The 27,663-nt window shown below is 34.8% G+C and overlaps 1 protein-coding gene across 2 annotated transcripts; it reads right to left on the bottom strand.

The window, feature by feature from the left end:
* Positions 1–584: 584 nt before the first annotated feature.
* On the bottom strand, positions 585–25,834 carry LOC132723091 (solute carrier family 23 member 1-like). Of its 2 annotated transcripts, none has more exons than XM_060707755.1 (12): positions 25,503–25,834; positions 21,634–21,791; positions 21,126–21,217; positions 18,677–18,762; positions 10,911–11,092; positions 10,193–10,313; positions 7,789–7,945; positions 5,729–5,982; positions 4,963–5,127; positions 3,818–3,926; positions 2,866–2,961; positions 585–1,986 (listed from the first exon to the last, which is right to left on the bottom strand). In XM_060707755.1, the coding sequence occupies exons 1-12, from the start codon at positions 25,680–25,682 to the stop codon at positions 1,787–1,789; spliced, it is 1,800 nt and encodes a 599-aa protein (XP_060563738.1). In that variant the 5' UTR covers positions 25,683–25,834; the 3' UTR covers positions 585–1,786. The 2 variants fall into 2 exon arrangements, with proteins under 2 accessions (XP_060563738.1, XP_060563739.1); XM_060707756.1 differs by lacking the exon at positions 25,503–25,834 and adding an exon at positions 24,066–24,212.
* Between the last annotated feature and the right edge of the window lie 1,829 nt (positions 25,835–27,663).

Below are 27,663 nucleotides of genomic sequence, written 5' to 3'. Positions count from 1 at the left end.
CTCTGACAGCTATCATCAAACCATGACCAAATTCGAAATTGACCAATGCATTCTTATGACATATCCATATCTTTAATTTGAGTTGAATATGTTGGGGAGATAATGAATGGGAACTGAAAATTTCCTTTTTTTCAAAGTTAAAGGGGCATAACTCTGCAAAAAATCATTGAACCATGACAAAATTCAAACTTGACCTGTGCATTTCTTTGACGTATCCATATGTCAAATTTGAGTTAGATGTGTAATACCCTAGAGGAGATAATGAATGGAAACTGAAGATTTCAGATTATTTTCAAAGTAAAGGGACATAACTATGCCAAAAATCATCGAACCATGACCAAATTCCAACTTGACCTGCGCATTCCTTTGACATGTCCATATGTCAAATTTGAGTTGAATGTGTAATACTGTTGGGGAGATAATGAACGGAAACTAAAATTTCATATTATTTTCAAAGTAACAGGGGCATAACTCTGCCAAAAATCATCGAACCATGACCAAATTCGAACTTGACCTGTACATTTTGTATTTTCTCATGACATATCCATATGTCAAGTTTGAGTTGAATGTGTTGTACCATTAGGGGGATAATGAACGGAAACTGAAAATTTCATATTATTTTCAAAGTAATAAAAGGGGCATAATTCTGCCAAAAATCATCAAACCATAACCAAATTCGAACTTGACCTGTATTTTTTCATGACATATCCATATGTCAAGTTTGAGTTGAATGTGTAATACTGTTGGGGAGATAATGAATGGAAACTGAAAATTTCATATTATTTTCAAAGTAAAAGGGGCATAACTCTGCCAAAAATCATCGAACCATGACCAAATTCGACCTTTCTCAAGACATATCCATATCTCAAATTTGAGTTGAATGTGTGCAACCGTTACTAAGATAATGAACGGAAACTAATGATGACGGAATGACAGAATGACGGAAGGACAGAATGACGGAACAGGGTAACACTATAATTATGCCCCGGCCATTATATGGCGGGGGCATAAAAATCAGAGGTTTAAAAGTTATTGAGGGGACATGAAATGTAGACTTTTATACATTTGACCTTTAACCTTTTGACATTGACTTTGGGGGTAGAACCCAATTATTGCACTCTGCTCATGTTCTTATAATGGTGATCAATTGTGACAAGTTATTTTTGTAAAAAAATCAGCGGTTAAAAAGTTATGAAGCGGACATGAAATGTAGACTTTTTAACATTTGACCTTAAAGTGTGACCTTGACCTTTTGGGTAGCAACCAAATTATTGCCCTATGCACGTCGTTTTATACAATGATCAGATGTGAAGTTATTAAAAAAAATGTCAGTGTTAAATAATTGGAGCGGACACGAACTGTAGACTTTTAATTAAGAAATGAAGACTTTTTGATATTTGACCTTTAAGAGTGACTTTGACCTTGGGGGTATTAACCCAATTATTGCGCTCTGCACATCGTCTCATTATGGTGATCACTTGTGCCAAGTTATTTTTTTTAGGAGTTTAAAAGTTATGGAGCGGACACGACAGTGTTATGGACGGACAGACGGACCGACTAACAGACAGACGGAGGTCATTCCTATAATTCCTTTCCTGCTACGCAGAAGTGGATTAACAAGTAAGTAGATCGTATAGAATCTTCTGTTTGTCACATTGTTCTTCTTTTTAAAGCTAATCTACATCATACAGACGTTTGAGTTTGAAAATTTTGTTGGTGACAAGTAAGACTCAAACGCCTGGATGATACAGAATGCAAGTCGGCCACGTGCGGCCATTGCCCACGCTCAAACACCATTTACGACAGATTTTGTTCGAGTGTGCGGCAGGAATGGTATATATTTCATGATCTTGAGGCTCCTGATTCTCTGAGGCAGAAGAGGGTTGTAAACTTCGTAGCCCTCGTTATATCTAGACATATCTATCACAGCATCCTCGTCCGCATCAGATACCTGCCATGTTGCAATTCCTCTGTCTTCCAGTGAACCTTTTGTAGCGAGAAAAACAATCATTTCATGATACCGTATTGTATTAAAGTTTTTATTTATTTTATAAAGGTCAGGAAAATGTGTTTATTAGATATCTATATATGTTTTTTAAATTTATGATGGGAAACGTATTACAAATGCTAATGTTGCCAATAATAAAAAGTAAAAATTAATATTAATTTCTTGATCTACTTTATAAGAACAACAAGAACAACAAGAACAACAACAAAGCCATTGTCATGAGCAACTTGTCGGCGTTGGCTAAGTTTTAGTTAAACTGCACGGTTAACTTTGTTAACCTTTTTGTCTCAAGTTAATAACTTCAAATTTTACTTGAAACATAACATATGGATGCATCTTGATAAGGTTTGTCTGTCACGGACATTTTCGGGTCATAGGTCAATGTCAATGTGCCATTAAATTCAAACTATCTCTTTATTTTGAATATGTGCAGTTTACTATCAAACAAAGAGAAAAGTGGACCGCGATGCTCCTCGGGGGTGGGGGGGGGGACAACTACAACTTTCTACCGATATCAACGCAATGTACCGACTATTAAAAGTCGTTATTTGATAACGTATTTGATACCCGCACATGTGTCCGAAAAATAGGATATAACTAACAAAACTTGTCACAGAACGTTTCAAGCAAGTATGAAAAACCGCATTCGAAGAACCTCCGCGATTATTCATTATCTTATTGAAATGGTTGAAAAGTTAAGATTCTGCAAACAGTAAAGGCATTTTCCAATCAAAATTACATATAACCTTTTTAAACACCATTAAATATGCTATGTAATAAATTCCTATTTGTAGTTTTTACTGACATACTGTCAGATTATGAATTTTGGTAAAAAAAACCCAAGTCTCTTAGCGTACCTGGAACCGTGTTGTCGAGGAAACAGGCTATGATTGTCCCAGTCAGGTTTGGGTTGCCTAGCAACATTGACATTATCCTATCAAACTGCTCGTGACCTATATAATTATAATAAAATAACAAAATTTCATAAATTCGGCACATAATTCTTCAACTTTGAAGAGTGTGTACAAGTATACACTTTTACTAAACATAGGCAGTTCAATTCAATATCATTTAAGTTCTGAGCATTGTGTAATATACCAAAAAGATATTAAAGTAAATATGGAAGTTACCTTATTCATTTATTTGTGGCGTTTCAGAAAAAGTTAAGAATCAATAAATAAGAAGAAAAAAAACTTAATTTATTTATGTTGTTTTTTGTTGTTTTTTTCTTGTTTGTTGTTCTTTTTATATCTTTTTTTTTGGGGGGGGGGGGTATTATAATTCCATGATTACCTCAATTTTTTTACTGATTGCTAGAAATGATAATTAACTACACCAGTATTTATAAGCAAACAGCATTTTCGGTTCAATGTGTTTGTTAATTTTCTGTGGTATCTTTCAAAACCCACAAAATAATAAAAATAATTTCAACACCGTGTTTGGTCCTATCAATTCTTTCGGGATGAAATGTTGCCTATTGAAGGAAGGACAGTCACAGGCGTCGACATGGTTATTAAATGAGAAGATATCTGGTCAATTCGCAAAAAATAACGAAATACATATGTATATTTAGTACAAGAAAAATACCTTTATGTAATTCTAACCATTCTGACGATCTTATTTTAGAAATTCGAAATTACAGCATCATGCGTCATTTGCAATTTATTTATTGTGAAAAGAAATTTGTATAAAATTGCGATTTTCTACACAGAGGTGGTGAACAAAAATCATCCTTTCGTTTTTCTACTTTTTGCTGGGTATATAGCTACAAAAATCTTACAAAGAAAAGTCAAGATAAGAAAACAATACCCGTTTTAATAGGCGAGTCTTCTTTCTGTGCCCATGTTGGAACAGATAGTCCGATGAATATAGAGAGACCAATGATAGCCATGTTTCTAGGTGACGACATGTTGGTTACCTAGCAACGACAAAATAAAACAAGAGCTGTCAACTAATCTCATTACTCGGTAAATTAAGAGCCCGGTTAATGTGGAAATTAACAAAAGAAGATTAGTTAAAAATACACGACATAATTATGAACTTTGGATATTGACCAAAACCTTTTCTATTTTCACAAAGGACCATAATTCAGTCAAATCAATAAATCAACCCAAGAGTTATGGGCCTATAACAGTGACCAACTGTTATGACCGTTGACATGTTGTAAGTACATTTAACAAGTGAATGCATTAAGTTGTTATGAACATTAAATGCTGCATTAAAAACATTGACCAAATATTTTCGAAGTCCACAAAGACCCATAATTATGTCAAATCCATGCTAGAGTTATGGGCATTGGATAGTTGCTTCCAGCGATAATAACAAATTATTGTGTGATATTACAAGCAAAAGTTACATCTTTTGTGGTTGAGGAGTTATGATGTTGGATAAGATGTTGCTGTAAAACTTTAACCAAATTGTTACGCCGACGCAGACACTGACATCGGCGCCAAGTGAGTTAGATAACCCCACTATTCTTCGAATAGTCTATTATAACGATGTACCACGACGCTTGAGAACAGTAATTATGGCGGGAAATTTAACAAGTTTACACCTTACGCTTGTTAAGTTGAAGCACAATTCACTTGGATATCACTTAACTTGATTCAATATGTACGCAATTATTGAGAGTAATGTTTGTTATTTAAAGGCACATTATTCCTCGTAAACAAATTATAAAGGACAAATATGTTATTACTTCCTTTAAAGTATTTTAATTGTTTTTCACCTGAAGAAAGGAGTACTAAATGTGAAAATATCTGTTACAAAAGTAGTAAAATGTAAACAAAGTAGTAATTTGACGTCTATACAAAATACTAAATCACTATAATTGTACTAATTGCAGAAAGGCAAAAATAAATGCTTCACAGTGATTATCTCCCTTTGCAGATAATAATAAGAAGAGATCACTGCGAAGGAGATAAGCGAATTTCAAGAAATGGTAGAAACCTTACCTCAAGATTGGAGAGAATAACACCAAAGAATATACCGAACATAACAACTATCGCTCCACCGAGTACTGGGTAGGGTATTGTAATGAACACAGCCGAAAACTTGCCAAATATGCCGAACAATATGTAGATAATGCCAGTAAATACCAACACTCTACGACTTGCCACCTGGAAATTTATATGCAAATGTGTTATCGAATCAGTTTAATAATGTTTTTTATAAAACTTATTACTAATAGGAAGATTTGTGTTTTTCTTTGTTTCTTTGGTCAGTCATACACACGAAAGGAATATGCAGTGTGCAATAGGCATTTGTTTTCAACTGTTGTGACATATGCAAATTTTGAAGCTGTCACTTATACGAGAAAAAACATTATTTTATACACTGGGGGAAATACAGGTATATTTACATGGGAAAAGTCTCGAAAGGGCTTTTATTACAAATTCATTGCAGAAATAAAATTGCCAACAGACTGGTCGACAGTCATTCATTGAATCTTGTAATTGTTATACGCTATTGCCAGAAAAGTGTTCAAAGCTACAAATTTGGGTTAATACTTGCAGACAGGCACCCTCATCACTCGGCCAACACTTTTCTTCCGTTCTTTTCCCATCTGATGACTTTGTTTTCCATAAAAAGGACAGGATCATGTGATAAGACACACGGACGAATTTCTAGTTGAAATAGTTGTTTATAAGATATAACTGTATATAAACCTCAACGAATGTACAATGTATATAATAAATATAATCATAGATAGTACCTGACCTTTGTGACGCCAATAGCTCCTATGCTGCCACCATAAGTTGACGTTGCATGGCCACACCCTACAGCCCCAGACAGGAAGGAACATATACCCTCTATCAGAATTCCGCGGTTTACCGCATGCTTTGGTGGCGCTGGAACGCGGGTAACCTTTGCGCATGCGTAGTAATCACCAATGGAGTCAAGAATGGACATGAATGTTGCTATCATGAAGGACAGGAATGCTGAAGCGCTGAACCCGAATGGTCCATATTGACCTGAAAATTCATTTGATTAAGAATTCAGTAAAGGAACAAAAAGATGATTAATGCATACTAAATGACCATTCAAGGCTTATGTTTAAGAAGGGAGATTCTGAAAAATATTCTTAAACTCTGTAGGATATTCCTGGATAATTAACCACTGATTTCCTAATAATCCGCAAGTCACCAGCTACTAATCATGTTTCGCCGAGGATCGAACCAGTAAATAAATTAATTAATTGATTAACAAGAGGACCATGATTGCCCTGAGGTCGCTCACTTGTATATAGTCCCCCCAACAGGGTCAATTTTAACCCAAGGGCTTTTATTTGAACAAACTTGGTAGACACCCATAAGAAGATGTTTCATGCTTAACATCTAAGCTCTAACTCATTGGGTTTTTTAAAAGAAGATTTTTAAGGTTTACTATACACATATAATTAAAAACAATGACACCCCTGGGGCGGGGCCAGTTTTGACCCTAGGGCTTTTATTTGAGCAAACTTTGTAGACACTTACTAGAAGATGTTTCATGCCAAATATCTAAACTCTAGCTATTTGGGTTTTTTAAAAGAAGATTTTTAAGTTTTTGCTATAGTTACACATATAAGGAAAATCAATGACCCCCGGGGCAGGGCCAATTTTGACCCCAGGGCTTTTATTTCAACAAACTTTGTAGACACTCAATAGAAGATGTTTCATGCTTAATATCTAAACTCTAGCTATTTGGGTTTTTCAAAGAAGATTTTTTAAGTTTTTACTATATACATATAGGGAAAATCAATGACCCCCTGGGGCAGGGCCAATTTTGACCCCGGGACTTTTATTTGAACAAACTTGGTAGACACTCATTAGAAGATGTTTCATGCTAAATATCTTAGCTCTAGCTCTTTGGGTTCTTCAAAAGAAGATTTTTTAAGTTTTTACAATATGCATATAGGGAAAATCAATGACCCCCTGGGGCGGGACTAATTTTGACCCCAGGGCTTTTATTTGAACAAACTTGGTAGACACTCATTAGAAGATGTTTCATGCCAAATATCTAAGCTCTAGCTCTTAGGGTTTTTTAAAAGAAGATATTTAAAGTTTTTTCTTTTGGTTGCCATGGCAACCAGAGTTCGGCATGGAATTAAATTCTTTAAACAATTTTTAAAGGTGACCACCAAAGAAACATTCCTGTGAAGTTTGGATGAAATTGGCTCAGTGGTATATGAGGAGATGTCATTTAAAGTAAAAGTTTACGGACGGACGACGGACGGACGACGGACGCCGGTCGAAAAGCGATCACAAAAGCTCACGCTGTCACTTTGTGACAGGTGAGCTAATAAAAATATAAATAAATAAATAATAGAAAGAGGATATTAAAGTTTCTTCTATAATTACATGATTTATTTTCATCGAGTGGTATGCAAATAAACATATATATGATAATTTTCATAGCACAAAATGAAAAATATGAAAAGTCTTGAATTTTCTGTTAATTATATACATTTAATCTTTTGACACCACAGTTTGAAAGATTTTCTCTAAAATTGTGTATATTGGCTGAATTAAGCAGAAAGTAGTCCGACAAGACACCAGTGAAAATACGGAAATATGATTAACTGCAGTGAAAATACCGAAAGTATGCTTCACTGCAGTGAAAAAACGAGAAATGAAAATTAAATTTTATTTTATCAATAAATTATCAATATTTTATTTATAAGTATATAATAAATACTATGTATTTAAATACAAAATGAAAACTGCAAACACGGGTTTCACTGTGTACGACGTTACATAGGAACATTGAAAAAATGTTTTTATTACGACGTTAATTACCCGGATATGGTACAGTGAACCACGGATTGTTATCTATGACGTCAGCACGTGCGTCTGTCCGTGCCCTATAACTCGTATGGCTAGGATCATTAGGAAAGACGTCAAATCTGGTCAATATGCCACATATCGCCCAGTTGATAATGATAGAAATAAGAATCTGGAATGAAAATAATAAAGAGAATACATTCAAAGGAAGCGGTTGGTGTTTTTGTGGAGGAGTTAAAATAAAGTCATATATTAAACTTTTTTGAAGAACATATTTTGCTGTGTGTAAGGTAGCCATCGGTTTCATTTGTATCTAGTACATTTACTTTGATGATAAATGGTTGAAACAGCAGTCCCTTGAACAACAAAATACTAAAACTGCTAAACTTTATGAATAACGGTGGGGACAGTTATAAATGCCAAAAATAACAAATTGTGTTTTAAGATGGTAATGCAATGGTCCAATTTTAAACATAATGAATAGAGACGTTTTGAACCTCCATAACATCCATAACAAAAGTTTGTAACAGAGTTACCGGAAAGTTTAACATGAGTAACAAAATTGTGCTATTTCAAAAGGTTGAGGTATGGACCGGGACTTTCAGGAATGCTAGATCTGCACATGCAAGTAACCATAAATTCATTAAAGAAATATAATGAAATAACTCCTGTATATGTGTCAACAGAAATACATTTGTATACTTATCTCGTTATCACTATTTTAAAGCCACAAAATGTGACAAATAAAAATTCAAGACAAAATATGGTCTGTTACAGGGTATACTTCGTGTCCAGTCATAAGTAATTAAACAATGACATTTCATACCTTGTAACAGACCATTTTAGGCTTTGAACAAGTGGGATCTTGACCTTTGAGGTAGGGGTCTAGGTATTGCGCATGACATGTCGTCTCATTATTGTTAACATTTGGGCCAAACTATTTAGAAATCCCTTGATTGATGAAACAGTTATATACGCACACAAAATATACTCTAGAACAGACCGTGTTAAGCTTAAGCACTCAAGTGTGAGCTTGACATTGAAGGTAGGAGTCTGGCTGTTGCGTACGATACATGGTCCCATTATTGTGAACACTTGTGCTACGTTATTTCAAAATCCCTTGATAGATGAAAATTTTATGGACCGGACACCACGAACACCCTCGAACAGATGATGTTCACCTTTAATCACAGAACGTGACCTTGATCTTGAAGTAAGGCGTCTGGATGTTGCGTATCATCTTCTTATTGTGAACATTTGTGCCAAATATTTTCAAAAATCCCTTGATGGATGAGAAAGTTATGCACTGGAAACAAAATACACCCTATAACGGACTTTGTTAACCTTTGACCTCTAACTGTGACCTTGACCTTGGAGGTAGGCAACTGGTTGTTACGCATGGCACATCGCTTTATAAATGTGAATATTTGTGCCAAAATTTCAAAATCCTTTTATCTTTGGATAAGTTATGAACTGGACATATAATATTCCCTGTAACAGACTATGCTAATATTTGACCTCAAATTGTGACCTTGATTTTTTTCGAGGTATGTAATTGGTTTTAGGCACGACACATTGCCTCATTATTGTGAACATTTGTGCCAAGTAATTTCAAAATCCCTTGATCTATGAAGAAGTTATAGACCGGACACAAAATATATCCTGTAACGGACTATGTGAATATTTGACCTCTACCTGTGACCTTGACCTTGGAGGTAGGCGACTTTTTAGTTTAATAATATTTTATTGCATATATAAATATACATCAATTCATTTACATTAACAAAATTACACAATATACAAAAGGGTTGGGTTAGGCGACTGGCTTTTACGCATAACACATTGACTCATTATTTTGAACATTTGTGCCAAGTTTTTTCAAAATCCTTTCATGGATAAGAAAGTTTTGGATCGGTCACGACATATACCCTCAAATAGTCAATGTTGACCTTTAATCACCAAGTGTGATCTTGACCTTGGAGGTAGGGTTCCGGTTGTTGCGATTGACACATCGTCTTATTATAACAAACATTTGTGCCAAGTTATTTCAAATTTCTTTGATAAATGACATAGTTATGGACCGGACACGAAAATGTGACGGACGGACAGACGGACGAGCCAATATTTGGGGTTTATATGCTTTTTCTTTGTTCTTTATGTGGCACTTTTCCCCATAAACCAGTAAAATTGTCACATAAACCTGTCAGTTTATGTGATTTCCTTCTTTTTTAACTAAAATTATGGACGGAATGAAGTATTCACCATTGAATGTTCGCCAAAACAGACGGACGGAACCTTTTGTTCTACAAAAAGGCGGGGACAATTAACTATATAATTTACAGAATGTTTTTTGTTTGTTGAAAATATGTTATAAGTAAAACATAAAAAACAACATAAAAACAAATATTGAAATACTTACTGCAAAAACTTGATGTAACGGGTAACGTATAATTCTGTATCCACCGGAAGGAGTCCACACTGGCACTGGCATGTCATATTTAGCAAGATATAAAAATAATACCACTGCAACAGCTACCGTGCTGGAAATAATAAAATTTCTACTTCACATTGCCTTGCCTGTTTCTATTTACATCATGTGCCATTTCATAACATAAATTTGACATACGTATAACGCCGATATTCATTTCTTCAATGAGTATTATAAATGTAACTGATGATTGTCAGATGTAACTAGAGCTATCACTGAAGGTGATTTATAGCCATTGATAAGTGTTCTGAAGAAAAATTTGACCTCAACCTATAGTAAATGAAGTTTCAACTGCGTACAAAGAATTATTTCAATTAATTGCAATACCAACCGGGGTCTTCATGTAAGTTTCCTATACACCAAGTTTGATTACAATATCTCACTCCTAACTCTAGTTATTGTCCGGAAATCTGTTTTCTATTTTAGTAACGGTGACCTTGGATGCAATATCAACCGGGATTTTGACATAAGGTTTTCTATATACATGTACCAAGTTTAATTACAATACTGCATTCCAAACTCTAGTTATCGTCCGGAAACCATGATGTGGACGGAAGGACAGACGGACCGACCGACCGACAACCGGACTCCTATATACCCCCCCCCACTAAACTTCGTTTGTGGGGATATAATTAAGAGAACCACTTACGACATGGATATTGCCCAGCTTACTACCACGAATTTCAAAACCGGTTGAACAAGGAATATAAATATTAGCACCAATGCAGGAACGATTGTGAGTGGACCAACGAATTTCAACAGCAGTCCAACTATTCCAGTGAAGCCGAAAAGTGCGTGAATCAGGCCTGCTATCATTAAACTGCCTTGCAACTGGAACAAAAGAGCAAAAATGCGTGAATCATGCATGCTGCTATGAACCGCCATGCAACAAATTAAGAAAACACATTTAACTTCACATAAAAACAAATAAACAAAAGGGTCATGATGGCCCTGAGTCACTCACCAGTATTAACTGCATTTCAGTGTTGGAAATTAAATTTCAAATGATTTTGCTGAAAGGCAAGTCCAGCTATTTTGCCAAGTTCAACTCAACTTTAACTTGCCCCTCTTGTAATAAACTTTCACAACACTGATTGTTTTTTTTTCCCGTCACAATAAACATAATTTTAGAGCCACATATGGTACTAGATCACTCATCTGACCCATCATTTCATTTTTCACTATATAAATTGAAATATTTTGCCCTAATATTTTGGAAGGGTTTTATTAAAAATATCTTTGTTGCAAGTGTGTACCTATGTAGAATAAATGCAGAATAAATGACCACTAGAGTTTTTTTTTTGATGGGACAATTTTTTTTATAACTTTTGTGAATGAATGCACAAAATGTCACATGCAAAATATAATGAGTAGATATTTGAAGTTTACAATTTGGGACAATGAATATTTTATACATTTTATATGGTAACTTAAGTGTACCTAAAAAGACAATAGGTCAAACAATGTAAAAATATCAAAAGTAGGCTAGCTGATATCAAAATTGAATTCAGCATTACAAGTACACCCCTAGTCCATATTTTAAGTAAGTACATCAAACAAGAGGGCCATGATGGCCATGAGGTCGCTCACCTGTATATAGGCCCCCACCCCCGGGCCAATTTTTACCCAAGGGCTTTTTATTTGTTTATTTGAACAGACTTGGTAGACACCCATAAGAAGATGTTTCATGCTAAACATCTAAGTTCTAGCTCATTGGGTTTTTTAAAAGGAGATTTTTAAAGTTTTTACTATACACATATAGTTAAAACAATGACACCCCTGGGGCAGGGCCAGTTTTGACACCCGGGCCTTTATTTGAACAAACTTTGTAGATATTTACTTAAAGATGTTTCATGCTTAATATCTAAACTCTAGCTATTTGGGTTTTTTCAAAGAAGATTTTTAAGTTTTTGCTATACACATATAAGGAAAATCAATGACCCCCCCCCCCCCCCGGGCGGGGCCAGTTTTGATCCCAGGGCTTTTATTTGAACATACTTGGTAGACACCCATTAGAACATGTTTCATGCTAAATATCTTAGCTCTAGCTTATTGAGTTCTTTAAAAGAAGATTTTTTAAGTTTTTACTATATGCATATAGAGAAAATCAATGACCCCCTGGGGCGGGGCCAATTTTGACCCCATGGCTTTTATTTGAACAAACTTGGTAGACACTCACTAGAAGATGTTTCATGCTAAATATCTTAGCTCTAGCTCTTTGGGTTCTTTAAAAGAAGATTTTTTAAGTTTTTACTATATGCATATAGGGAAAATCAATGACCCCCTGGGGCGGGGTCAATTTTGACCCCAGGGCTTTTATTTGAACAAACTTGGTAGACATTCACTAGAAGATGTTTCATGCCAAATATCTAAGCTCTAGCTCTTATGGTTCTTTAAAAGAAGATTTTTTAAGTTTTTACTATATGCATATAGGGAAAATCAATGACCCCCTGGGGCGGGGCCAATTTTGACCCCAGGGCTTTTATTTGAACAAACTTGTTAGACACTCACTAGAAGATGTTTCATGCCAAATATCTAAGCTCTAGCTCTTTGCGTTTTTTAAAAGAAGATATTTAAAGTTTTTTCTTTTGGTTGCCTTGGCAACCAGAGTTCTGCATGGAATTAAATTATTTGAACAATTTTTAAAGGTGACCACCAAACGAACATTCCTGTGAAGTTTGGATGAAATTGGCTTAGTGGTTTATGAGGAGATGTCATTTAAAGCAAAAGTTTACGGACGGACGACGGACGAAAAGCGATCACAAAAGCTCACCCTGTCACTTTGTGACAGGTGAGCTAATAATTGCTAAAACAACCAATATTTAAAAGTAGCACGCCACTAGAAGATGTTTCATGCCAAATATCTAAGCTCTAGCTCTTATGGTTCTTTAAAAGAAGATTTTTTAAGTTTTTACTATATGCATATAGGGAAAATCAATGACCCCCCGGGGCGGGGCCAATTTTGACTCCAGGGCTTTAATTTGAACAAACTTGGTAGACACTCACTAGAAGATGTTTCATGCTTAATATCTTAGCTCTAGCTTTTTAGGTTTTTTAAAAGAAGATTTTTTAAGTTTTTACTATATGCATATAGGGAAAATCAATGACCCCCTGGGGCGGGGCCAATTTTGACCCCAGGGCTTTTATTTGAACAAACTTGGTAGACATTCACTAGAAGATGTTTCATGCTTAATATCTAAGCTCTAGCTCTTACGGTTCTTTAAAAGAAGATTTTTTAAGTTTTTACTATATGCATATAGGGAAAATCAATGACCCCCCGGGGCGGGGCCAATTTTGACCCCAGGGCTTTTATTTGAACAAACTTGGTAGACACTCACTAGAAGATGTTTCATGCCAAATATCTAAGCTCTAGCTCTTAGGGTTGTTTGAAAGAAGATATTTAAAGATTTTTCTTTCGGTTGCCATGGCAACCAGAGTTCTGCATGGAATTAAATTCTAAGGAACAATTTTTAAAGGTGACCACCAAAGAAACATTCCTGTGAAGTTTGGATGAAATTGGCTCAGGGGTTTATGAGGAGATGTCATTTAAAGCAAAAGTTTACGGACGGACGACGGACGGACGGACGACGGACGGACGACGGACGGACGGACGGACGGACGCCGGACGAAAAGCGATCACAAAAGCTCACCCTGTCACTTTGTGACAGGTGAGCTAAAAATCAAGAAAGTAGGTCAAGCGATATAAAAATATCAAAAGTAGGCAAGTTGATATAAAAATTAAATTCGGTATCAGAAATTACACCCATGGTCCAAATTTAAAATCTGAATGTCAAAGAACAAGAAAATAGGTCAAATGGTGTCATTAATATCAAAAGTAGGTCAGCTGATATCAAAATTCAATTTAAGATAAAAATACACAAATTATACCCCTGGTCCAAATTTCAAGTCTGTACATAACAGACAAATGAAGTAGGTCAAGCAATATCAAAAAACATATCAAAAGTAGACCAGTTCATATCCAAATTCAATTCAGGATCAGAAATTAAAGCCCTTGTCCAAATTTCAAGTAGGGGCATAAAAAAACGAGAAGCTAGGTCAAACAATATCAAATAATAACATCAAAAGAAGTCAGTTGATATACTGATTTAATTCGCATTAGAAATTACATTCCTGTCAAGAAAGTAGGTGAAATGGTTTCAAAAAAAAAGTAACAGCTCAACTGATACCAAAATTCAATTTAGCACATGAAACAGGTTCACCAGTATGTCCTAACATTTATTGAAATGTGCTTTCTCCAAGTTTGAATCCAATTCAACAAAAATGAACAAGAGCACCGCTTGGCGGAGCATTATATGCAAGAAAGTGTTTTTTTTAGTAAGGATGAAGCATTTATTAGACATGGGAATTAGCTGTTCATCCTATGAAATTTTACAGATGTAGGTTGATTAATACTTAAGTAATTAATAATGACCTTAACCTTTGACCTTGTGACCCTAAAATCAACAAGATATGTTTGTAAAACATGTATGCCCCCTATCGGCAGCCAATTAGTCATGTGATCAGGTTATTATGCATGACTTCTGACCCAGTGAACAAACAATTAATAAGGGTTATCTAGTATCTACTGGTCATGACTAGTTACAAGGTAATAATTATTGTGACCCCATAGGTTGTGTGCAGCAATTTAAGTTATTACAAATCTTACCAAATAATATATGCATAAATTTTTTGAATCATGTAGGCCTCATTAATGACAGCCAAGTTGTTATATAACATAAGACCTTCAAATGTGTATACCAAAAGCATTTTTAGTTCAATATAAAAATATCAGCCAAGGCAACTTGAGTTGTTGAGTTATTGGTCAGAAACCGTCATTAAATACAGGGTCAATATGACATTGACCCCTTGACCCCAAAATCAATAGGGGTCATCTACTGGTCATGACCAATCACCATATCAAGTTTGAAGTCCCTAGGCCTAAGGGTTCTTTAGTTATTGATCAGAAACCGTTTTTACCTACAAGGTCAATGTGACCTTGACCTTTGACCCCTTAACCCCAAAATCAATAGGGGTCATCTGCTGGTCATGACCAATCACCATAGCAAGTTTGAAGTTCCTAGGCCTAAGGGTTCTTTAGTTATTGATCGAAAACCGTTTTTACCTAAGAGGTCAATGTGACCTTGACCTTTGACCCTTGACCCCAAAATCAATAGGGGTCATCTACTGATCATGACCAATCACCATATCAAGTTTGAAGTCTCTAGGCCTAAGGGTTCTTAAGTTATTGATCAGAAACCGTTTTTACCCAAGAGGTCAATGTGACCTTGACCTTTGACCCCTTAACCCCAAAATCAATAGGGGTCATCTGCTGGTCATGACCAATCACCATACCAAGTTTGAAGTTCCTAAGCCTATGGGTTCTTTAGTTATTGATCGGAAACCGTTTTTACCCAAGAGGTCAATGTGACCTTGACCTTTGACCCCTTGACCCCAAAATCAATAGGGGTCATCTACTGATCATGACCAATCACCATACCAAGTTTGAAGTCCCTAGGCCTATGGGTTCTTTAGTTATTGATCAGAAACCGTTTTTACCTACAAGCTCAATGTGACCTTGACCTTTGATCCCTTAACCCCAAAATCAATAGGGGTCATCTGCTTGTCATGACCAATCACCATACCAAGTTTGAAGTTCCTAGGCCTATGGGTTCTTTAGTTATTGATCGAAAACCGTTTTTACCTAAGAGGTCAATGTGACCTTGACCTTTGACCCCTTGACCCCAAAATCAATAGGGGTCATTTACTGATCATGACCAATCACCATATCAAGTTTGAAGTTCCTAGGCCTAAGGGTTCTTTAGTTATTGATCGGAAACCGTTTTTGCTTACAAGGTCAATGTGACCTTGACCTTTGACCCCTTGACCCCAAAATCAATAGGGGTCATCTACTGGTCATGACCAATCACCATACCAAGTTTGAAGTTCCTAGGCCTAAGGGTTCTTTAGTTATCACTCGGAAACCATTTGATCTACGGACCGACGGACCGACAAGTGCAAAGAAATATACTCCCTCTTCTTTGAAGTGGGGGCATAATAAGGGTCTTCTACCTTTTATGGACAGTCAACCTAAGGAGTTTGAATATGTTGGCCAAATGGAACTTTAGTTATGCTCCGGAAACTGTTTTCAATTTTAAGGTAATAGTGACCTTGACCTTTGACCCCAAAATCAATAGGGGTCTTCTTCCCAATATGGACAATAATCCTATGAAGTTTGAATGTTGTGGATCAAATGGGACTAAAGTTATGCTCCGGAAACTGTTTTCAGTATCAAGGTTATAGTGACCATGACCTTTGACTTTGTGACCCCAAAATCAATAGGGGTCTTCTACCCACTATGGACAACCATCCTATGAAGTTTGAACATTGTGGGTCAAATGGAACTTAAGTTATGCTCCGGTATCAAGGTAATAGTGACCTTGACCTTTGACCTTGTGACCCCAAAATCAATAGGGGTTTTCTACCCAATATGGACAATCATCCTATGAAGTTTGAACATTGTGGGTCAAATGGAACTTAAGTTATGCTCCGGAAACTGTTTTCAGTATCAAGGTAATAGTGAGCTTGACCTTTGACCTTGTGACCCCAAAATCAATAGGGGTCTTCTACCCTATATGGACAATCATATTATGAAGTTTGAACATTGTGTGCCAAATGGAACTTTAGTTATACTCCGGAAACCAAACTGCTAACGGACAAATTGCCAACGGACGGAAAATGTTCTCAGTATCAAGGTAATAGTGACCTTGACCTTTTTGACCGCAAAATCAATAGGGGTCATCTGCCCAATATGGACAATCATCCTATGAAGTTTGAACATTGGGGGCCAAATGAAACTTAAGTTATTCTCCGGAAACCAAATTGCTAACGGACAAATTGCTAACAAATCTATGAAATTCTTACTGAATATGTCTAATTTGGATAAAAGAATGAATAAACTATGTATGGGAACCTGCATTTACTATTATAGGCCAAGTAAAGTTGCTTTTTTCTATAAAAAGAGCCATTTTTTATAATGAAAGAATATGGGCCTATTCATATTGTGACCACCTATAGTGTGAAGTTTAAAACATAACTCATCTACATGTACTTTTTGAAGACAAAACACGTTTATTTTATATTTATAAAGAGACTGTGTATCCATTGTCAATGTTTTCTAATATTTAATTTGAGGATAGAATATTTTTAAGCTATAATTTGAAGAAATGCCATGGCCTGGGACATTTAAGCTTTGGCGGCACCTGAAAGGGACAATCAAATCAATATGAGCAAACTTGATGAAAGACTACCTAAGAATGCCACAGACAAAGTTTGGTGATCATCCATCAATTATTTCAATATGAGATGGAGTTCAAAGGTTTTTCTATTTTTAGCTTCAGTGGCCCCTAAAAGAGGCCAATCAAATTAATATGAGCAAACTTGACAAAAGACTACCTAAGAATGCTACAGACAAAGTTTGGTGATCATCCATCAATTACTTCTTTAGAAGCAGACATTTAAAGGTATTTCTATTTTTAGCCTTAGCGGCCCCTAAAAAGGGCCAATCAAATTAATATTAACTTGGTGATCATCTATCAATTAGTTCTGTAGAAGAAGGCTTTTGAAGGTATTTCTATTTTAGCGGCCCTTAAAAGGGACCAATCAAATTAATATGAGCAAACTTGACAACAGACTACCTAAGAATGCTACAGACAAAGTTTGGTGATCATCCATCAATTAGTTCTGTAGAAGTTGTCTAAAGGTTTTTATAATTTTAGCTTTAGAGACCGCTAAAAGGGACAATCAAATTTATATGAGCAAATGTGATAAAAGACTACCTAAGAATGACACTGACAAATTTTGGTGATCGTCCATCATGTAATTTAGTAGTAGAAGAGGTTTAAAGGTTTTTTCTATTTTTAGCTCTTTTGACCCCTAAAATGGGCCAATTAAAAAGACATGAGCAAATTTAAGTGTGACTGTTACAAGGATGCTACATATATCTGCCCAGCAGTTTTAGAGAAGATGATTGTTGACCCATGACGACGGACGATGGACGACGTACCATCCCCCTTTCATACTAATAGCTCACTCTGAACCTTCGGTTCTGGTGAGCTAAAATGAAGAGCGCTGACCACGTATGCTTTCATTTAACTACAAACACATATAATATAATAATAACAATAAGACAAGAGCATTAAAGATATACTATGCTCAAATTTGATATTAGAAAATATTCATATTTGATACGCAGTCTCTACGTAAATATAGAATAAACATGTTATGACTTCATACAAAGGTAGATATATCACGTTTAAAATTCTACAGACTATAGGTGGTCACATTTTTCTTATTTAAAAGACCAACTTTACTTGTCCGTAATAAGGAAATGATGTGAAAATGAGCATTATTTTTTACCGCTTGGACGTTGGATATTATTTTCTCCATAGGAAATTCCCGTGACGTTGTGTTGTCAGTTGCGTTAAACAACGGGTTTTCTGGAACTGAAACATGAAATGAAATATTTGCAATAAGACAGAATAACATTACAGCATGATGGATTCATAATTGTTTTAGAATGTTGTTTTGCTAAAAAAAATTAGATGAATTTAAAAAGAATATGGGTGTAAGTTCATGTAACTTATCATGTGCGGGGCTTTTACCTATATGCAGTTTGCGTATGCACAAATTTATGAATTTTCTCGATTCTGCATTATGTACGTTGTAAAAAGTTCTATGACAAGCTATCACCTCCCATACATTTATAAGCAGAAACAAGAAATATCTTTAAAAGTAGATGCCCAAACTGTAAACAGCAAGCTGTAACATCTGACCTCGAGGTATGACCTAGAGCTTTAACCTAGACGATAATATCCAAAGAATATTGATAATATATAGGGGGTATGTTTTGGATAGTACCGTTAATATTGATTAAATTTCAAGTTCCTGTAAGACCTTATTTTTTATCTAGCCACACGGTTCTTGTCCGCGATACACCATCTCATGATGAAGTTCACTTATGACAGGTTCAATATTTGTAATTCCACCAGCTAGTGAAAGAGTTATGGTGCGGACAAGCTTTTTTAGATTTTTATAATTGACCTTAAAATATGACCTTGACCTTTGACCTGTCACACGGTTTATGCACGCGACACACTGTCTCATTATTGTGAACAACTGTGCTAAGTTATTTGAAATTCTGCCAACAAATGACAGTTACGGCCCGGACAAACTTAATCCGGACGAGCGAACTAACGTACGTACGTATGGACGGACGGACAGACACACGTACGTACACCGAACCGCCGTTGTGACCACTATGATGAGCTCACTGAAAGCGGGCTCGACAAAAAGCCGTGGCTAACGTTTCTGGATCAAAGTGTTCTCAGAAATTCAATGTAATATGGACTACCTGCTCAGTTTCCATAAGTAATTGATATACTTTTCCAATATTCATAAAATTTTCTGGTATTTAGAAATGACATACAATGTCCGGTACATACCGGGAAAAGGGATGGCGGAGCAGGGGCGGATACAGAACATCGTTTCCGGGGGGGGGGGGGGGCTGACATATGGGTGGAAGATTTTGAAAAAAATAATGCAACAGGCAAAAATTGTGCCAGCATCTTGTTCATGTGACAAAAATGTACTTGATGTGTTTTATTGCTCATCTTATGAGTGGCAATGTACTTTGCTTATACATGTGTTTATATACTAATGTTTTTGTAAATATTTAGATGATATGAGATTAAGAAAAATATTTGTAATTGGGGTGGGCCTGGGAGGGGTGTCCCCTCCCATAGACTGAAATTTTTTTGAAATATGAGGTTGAAAATGGTGTTATTTCCTTGACTTTCTAGTGCTGTTTATGGTACCTTTTGGATGGTTTAACATCACAAGGTATTTTGTACAGGCTAGTGTTTGCAGGATCTTTCAAATAGCATTCCCTGGTGTTTAGTAGTGAGCATTTACAAAATAACAGCACACCAAAGTATGTGCGACCGTTCATAAAAATTATTTCAAACACTCGATCAATTTACTCATCTGAATAAAATACAATTTTCCTAAATAAATTGTTATTAAAATACTGCATTTTTATTATACAAAAAAATAATAATTTCAAACACTAATATGCAATAAGAATTCTTTCCATCAACGAATCCATTTAAGATTATGACTAAAGAGGTCAGTACAAATTTAAATTTATTTAAAATATATATATAACTGCCATAAAAAGCAAATGATCAGTCTTTTCATCTTAATAAAAATCTTAGTAAAACTAGTTATTTAAACGTGATTCCTTTAATATTATCTTTTTTTTTTAAACTCGCCACCTTTTTAATTTACAAATCATAATTTTCAATTTCTTAATTATAGGGCTTTCTCAAAGAAAATGGAAAAATAAAGATAGTTAAATATGGTGTACTATATAACACATCTATTTGCCTCTATTTGTGACTATTAATTTCATTAGTCCTTTGGAAAGTAATAAACCAATCAATTATGCACTGAAGTCATTCAAGCATGTTGATAGATAAAGATCTCTGCCAAGCCCCCAGGCAGGAGATTAACAATTAGATGACAGCAAAAAATGTTTTGATAAGGGAGTACACTGCAGTCAATAAAGTATGAAACTGACAAAAATATATTCCAGCCCAGCTGGTAAACGTATCCTTTGGCTGAGCTAGGGGGGGGGGGGGTTGCAGCCCTGAAGCCCGGCCTGAATCCGCCACTGGCGGAGAGCCCGTAAACTAACCGGAAGTCAAGGTAAAAACATACATCCTACGGCCGAAAAAAAAAACCAAACATTAATTGAATTATTAAATTTGTTAATTAACATAAATATAAAACACAATATATTTATTACCTGTGTCTCCTGAACAGAAATTCCCGTCTGTGTTTGCCACTAATAACAGGGGTATAATATATGATGCTGAAGCTCCTTGATATAATGGTAGCCTGTTTAAAAAAACAACCCTAAAGTTCCATTTTCACTATTAACAGGTATACAATGTACTTGAAACGTATCAAATTTGTTCGATTTCGACTTTGTATTCATGAATAGTCTATACGTTCTAGCAAAAAGCTGTTAAGTTAAAAAGAAATTAAATGTGGAAATTACATATTTGATAGTAAATGCTCTCCATTTCGGTTCATGTTCTTAAAGAAAAGAAAGACACATAGTTACAACAGTACAATTTGCTTAAAGTATGTATGTGTGCGTGGGCGTGCGTGTGTGCATGCGTGTACGTGCGTGTCTATATTCATTTATCTATTTATTTATTTATTTCTGTAGCATATGTTTTGTATAATTTTGTAACTAAGATTTACTCACTATTTTAAAATAAACCAATACAGCTTGGCTTATGACTTACCTAATGCCGAATAGATTCATAGCTACTGTAGTTACACCACTCATGAAGAGCGTCGAGCTGAGGAGCCTCGCTTTGAACACATTGTTGTCCGAGGCGCACACGGCCTCCGCCACTAACAGCGACGTAATCAGCTGACCTGACAGAGCTAACAGCGATTGCTAGAAATAGAGGATAATTATATACAACTATACCCAAAGCAGAGCAATGATTATATACGACTATACCCCGAGCAGAGCTACTCAAAAAGACTTTAATTCTCGTGAGGATAATAATGCCATGAATGACCTTAATTCCCGCATGTCTCCTTCGAGACCTGCAGCTGATTTACAGTACAAGTGACAATAGTTAAACAGTTAAAGTTCTTCCATAGTAAAGTTAAATCTCGTTTCTTATCTGTTAACAATTTAGCTGTCGGTAGGACACCGTGCTCGACTATTCTCAATTCTTGAAGTCAAATAAGACCCTATATAATGTAGAATTTACTTAGTTTTAAAAGAGCCTAAGTTCTGTCAGAATCCATGTTTGAGTTATGGGCCTTATATAGTGCTGTCCAATGAGTCTGCAAAGTTTCAACCCATTCCCTTCAATAGCTTTGGAGACGCAAATACTTAACCAAAGTGTGACACCGGCGCCTGGGAGTGTACAACAGGTATAGTATATCGCCAGATTAGTGCATGATGCACAAATTAGTACATAATACACAAATTAATGTATTTAATCATACACCGATCGATGAATAAAAATTTTGATAAATGCGTTTCTGTAAATTATTTGTTGTTTATTTATAATCATGTTTTGGCACCTGCACATAACATTGGTAATAGTCTGTTTTATTGACAAAGTATAAACACAACTTCTGATCTAAATGAACTTCAGGAGATTTTAATGTTTTCATCCTCAGAAAAATTGTACCTTTCAGACATAAATTCATTTCCATATTTCATATCTAGTTATAATTCTGATCTGGTATACTTAGTTTTAAAATTGTCTCTTGACTGGAAAGTAAAAAAATAACCACTTCCAATTTTGGGATGCACCAATTAGTGTATCATGCAGATTTTCAAAAAAGTGCTAGAATTACCAGTGTTTACATCAATATCTTTAGTTTCAGAATATTTCTATGAATATTATCTATAGAAAGTGCAGGTGCCACAATTCACACTGCTATATTTACAAAATAATGGGTGTTCAAAGATTTGATTAATAGTCTGGTACACCAATTGGTGCATCATAAAATACACCAATTAGTGCATCATACACATACTGGTGCATCATGCACTAATCTGGCGAAATACTAGACCTGTACAATAGCTCTCCCTCTTCTTCGAATAGCCGAGACAATTAATCACTTTTGCATCTAAACAGGCGACATATTAACTACCTCTAACAGGAAACCATAGAAACGTACGAAAAATTGTAGCAAACTCGGCAGCGCAACTCGGAAGTAAATTATATCATCAGAAAATGAATGAAAGAAAATTGGAAGGCCAACAAAGATACTGTTGGTTTGGGCATTATTTTTTTTTCGACGAAACTTAAGCTTTTCGTTGAAAGGTGCTGAAACATTTTTTGTTCTTTCAACCTATATGACGTTGAGAAACCGCTACAAAGAAAATTATTTATAGTATAGGGGGATATATTTGCCGTTGTATTTTTATTACTTGCTTATAGAATGTCAATTTCCTGTGTATTGGGCTGGTGAAAATACCCGATCGGGCTTATGACATAAAAAAATCATATTTCTAGAAAAATAATGAAGAGATTTCTTTTAAACTTTGTTTTGTTTATTGAGCATAATGTATAATAACATAAACAGAAAGAAAAAAATTTGGTAACTGTCACTTTTGTGAGAATTATTTCCCCTTTTTCATATTTATATAACACATAACTTTCCAAGTCCTTAAAAAATATGTTACATACAAAAAGTATAAAACAAAATAAGATAAATAACTTCTTTATGATCCAATTCATTACGCCAACACCTGTCAGTATACATTTCATTCATTTTTCAAAGGAAACTTCAAAGTATAATGTTCAGTGTCAAAGAATTATAAAAGTGTTTATGCCAGAAAAAGAATATTAAATCCAAATATATAGAATAAAGGTTCTGGCGCAATAATTTTGAGCAAAATGAAGATGTTGTACACATCTCTGTTAAGAATTTTACAATACAACATAGTTATTAAGGACTTCAAAACTATGTGTCATATACATATATAAACATGAAAGAGGGGAAATATTTTTCACACAAGTGATAGTAACCAATTATTTTTCTTTTCTGTTTATGTCATATATTATGCTTAATAAACAAACAAAGTTTAAAAGAAATATCTTTATTATTTTTCTAGAAATATGTGTTTATGTCATTAGCCCGATCGGGCATTTTCACCAGCCTGTTGGGTGCGGCTTAGCATGCAAATAAGAAAACTTACCAAATTTAAGTTCCAAAACGATATCCATGTAATACTGACACACTACATGTTCAGTTTGTTTCAATGTTGAACGAGTTTGATCCGACATGGTCGATTTTAGTAAATATGACTTTCTATTCATCAGTGTTCATGGCAGCTATTTTAACATCGCTTGTTATGAGTGAAATTAAATTCTAAATCAGTGCACGAAAATTCCGTGCGAATACAAACTGCCTATACCTTACACTGCCTAAAGGCCATGCAAATATGTTCTATAGTTTTATATTTTAAACAAGAACATACATTGATTTTCAATTAGATTTTTTGATTATTAAATGTGTTTATTTATTTATCTATCTAATCTATATTAATCGTCGTATAAGTCAGCTACAGTTACTCGTATTTTCTCCAAATTATCTTCTTACAGACGTGAAGAAGACAATTCGCTAGGACAAACAACAAATTTATTCTCGGCCTCGCCTTTGACTAATTTTTGCTTATCCTAGCAATCTGTAAAGAAGACACTTTTGAAGAAAAACTCGTTTTGTATACACTCAAACGGTAACAGTAAAAATATCATCCCCAGGAAAATACCGTGGCGATAATAATAGTAATTTTATGAGGACATGTATATATTTTACTGAATATATATAGAGATAATTTTAAAGCTATGTGTTAATTAATTTATAATCCCGATTATCTGAAAATTTGAACCAAATCTAACCAGGATAAAATTTAAACCAATAGTAAAAACTTCCCTTACATTGCTACGTTAAACTTACTTTTATTCTTTGATCTACCAGCCATAAAACATTGGCTGTTATTCGTTTAGAAATTAAAACACAAACATTCTGACACGTAAATGAATTATATTCATATAACGTACAATCACATGTAATTACCACTTACTTGTAAAAACCATATAAGCGTTAAATTTAAGATAAATTGTAATAACCATATAATCACTAAAACGTGAAATTACTTGTAATAACTTTATAACCGTTAAACTTAAAATTACTTGTAATAACCATATAATCGTTAAATGGAAAATTATCTGTAATGACCATATATTTCTAATCATAATTACTTGTAATGATCATATAATCATAAAACGTCAAATAACTTGTAATAACAATATAATCGTTAAACGTAAAATTATCTGTATGATAATTAAACGTAAACTTACTTGTCATAACCATATAAATGTAACCATAAAACGTAAAGTTACTTGTAATAACCATATAACCATAATACGAAAAATAGCATTTAATAACCATATAACCGAAAAAACCTTGTAAATGATTGTAAAAAATACAACAGTAAAGCGTATTATTACTCATAAAATGTGAAATTGATTTTTTTATACAATGACAACATTAAATATTGTACAAATACTATATACTTGGTTGAATACACGTTTATTTACAACTAATGCACAAAATTATTATCTTTATTTACCTGTAATGCACATATAATTGTCACATATATCGGAGGGGAATCATTGATTCCGTATATAAGATATTTTTCAGCTTTATTCTCTATCTCTGGTTCCACAAGCATCTCAGATTTCTCGTCGACCTCATCTATTTCAAACATGGCCGTCGTGCCATTAACATCTTTGTCGGTTTCCTTTGACATTTTCTTTGCTAGTTTAGTATCCCTTTTACAATATAAATATAACTTTTAAAACAATGTTCACATCGATACGCAACTAAATGTAAGAATGTATCTCCTTTTAAAGGGGAACTTAAACTGAGAAGGTTTACATAATGTATGTCCTTTAAAAGTCATAACAGTAACATTGAAACAGATTACACTATTATGAAATTATATTTAAGGTACCACAAACTGGAACAACTTCGCATCATAATATGCATCGGCAGGATTCTAGTAAATATATTCATCATCACTGACAAAGTGCAACTAAACGAGACAAATTTTATCTACCCCTCTGACCGATAGTTTACAATATCGCGTGACGATAGTCATGGCTCACTCGAAAGTTTCTTACTGAACAATAAGAAAATATTTAATAATAAAATACTGATAATAAAAAAAAACCACATTTAATAGTTAAACTATATTTTGTTTAAGATTGAATGCAAGTGGTCATAATAACTTACCTGTGTCATTGGTTTGCAGTAAGGTCAGCTCGCATATCCATGCAACTCCACGTTATAGATCTCAGGATTTTCATTGGTCAATATGCATTCTATGCTGGGTTCTGACCAATCAAATACCTGAGATCTGAGTTTGTGATCATTAATATTTTTATAACCTCTGCTAGACCATACAGTCTCTATACACGTTTGTCTGTTCGTTGGCTGTTAAGTACCACCGACACGTTAAATATCACATGGTGACTTTCAGGCTCTACTGTAGAAGGAAAGCCGCAGTTGCCCATCCATGCATTATCTCATCTGGGAAGAACCACCGATGCCCCGTAAGCTAGCTAGATAGCTTGAAAGAATCTTAAATCCCTGACAGAATCAAACCTACAGAGGTTAGTGGGGGAAATTAACTATTTTTGAATAAGATATTATTAAAATGAAACAAAATATGTACATCAACGTCTATAAAGGTCAAGAAATGTAGTATTTAATACGAGTTACGGAGTGAGTTTTGTCCTGTTGAAGAGAATATAACAAATTTTTTTTCATGACATTAGTTAAGAATGATAGTCAAATTAGCGAATGATTTTGTAAAACTTGTGCGTGAACAGAAGATTCATTGTAAATGACAATGATACATGCGTCCATGATAACACGTGTAAAGAACGCTTTGCGTCAGCTCAAATTGCAATCTACAATGTCGTTAAGGGGACAGGGGACAAATATAAAATATGGCCCCGTGAAATTTATCGATAACACAGACATGGTGTTTTGAAAATACTGAAAAGTTTTGTTATTTCTTTGTCATTGCATTTGTTTAGTGTTTGTGTGTAGGACATATTTTCAAAGGAATCGGGCGCATTAATACTCTAGAGTATATTGCACATTTATTAAGATGTAATTGTATCATAGTTTGGAGACCTTTCTGTTGAAAATGTGTCAGGGTTAAATCGTATACATATACATGCACAGTGCGTTAACTGGAGTGCGGGTATTAGTTACCCGCACTCCAGAGCATGCCCATTGATTGGCTCATTTTTGCTGGGGTTTACATATTGTGACGGCAGAGAAAGGGAAAGCGACAGAAATATCATATTCAGATGTTCGTTCATTGGTCCATTTTTGCCGGGGTTTCATATTGTGACAACAGGGAACGTGTTTTTATGTTTGACTATGATACAAAAGAGAAAGAACACCAAAACACTCGGCAATCTGATTAATACTCGGGGGCTACGCCCCCTCGTACAAATCAGATAGCCTCGTTTTTCGGTGCTCTTTCTATTACTTAGCATATTTCAGCTGTGATTATTTGTGTGTAGAGGTAAATATAAATTGCTGTCAGTCTTATTCTACTGCACTGGACCACCTAGGGTTAATGAGATGAACATATGATCTTATCAGATGACCAAGCAGAACGCTAAAAGTATCCTATCAGAGTGGCCGCAGTAAATTTCTCTTAATTTATGTGTTTATGTGTTATTACTAGAATTAAGATTTATTCAATTATT

The sequence above is a fragment of the Ruditapes philippinarum genome, unplaced genomic scaffold (assembly GCF_026571515.1).
Source record: "Ruditapes philippinarum isolate M1 unplaced genomic scaffold, ASM2657151v2 ctg91_1_1_1_1, whole genome shotgun sequence".
NCBI classification, from domain to species: Eukaryota; Metazoa; Mollusca; class Bivalvia; order Venerida; family Veneridae; genus Ruditapes; species Ruditapes philippinarum.
The sequence above is the reverse complement of the archived record's forward strand: the minus strand, read 5'-3'. Positions and strand labels throughout refer to the sequence as shown.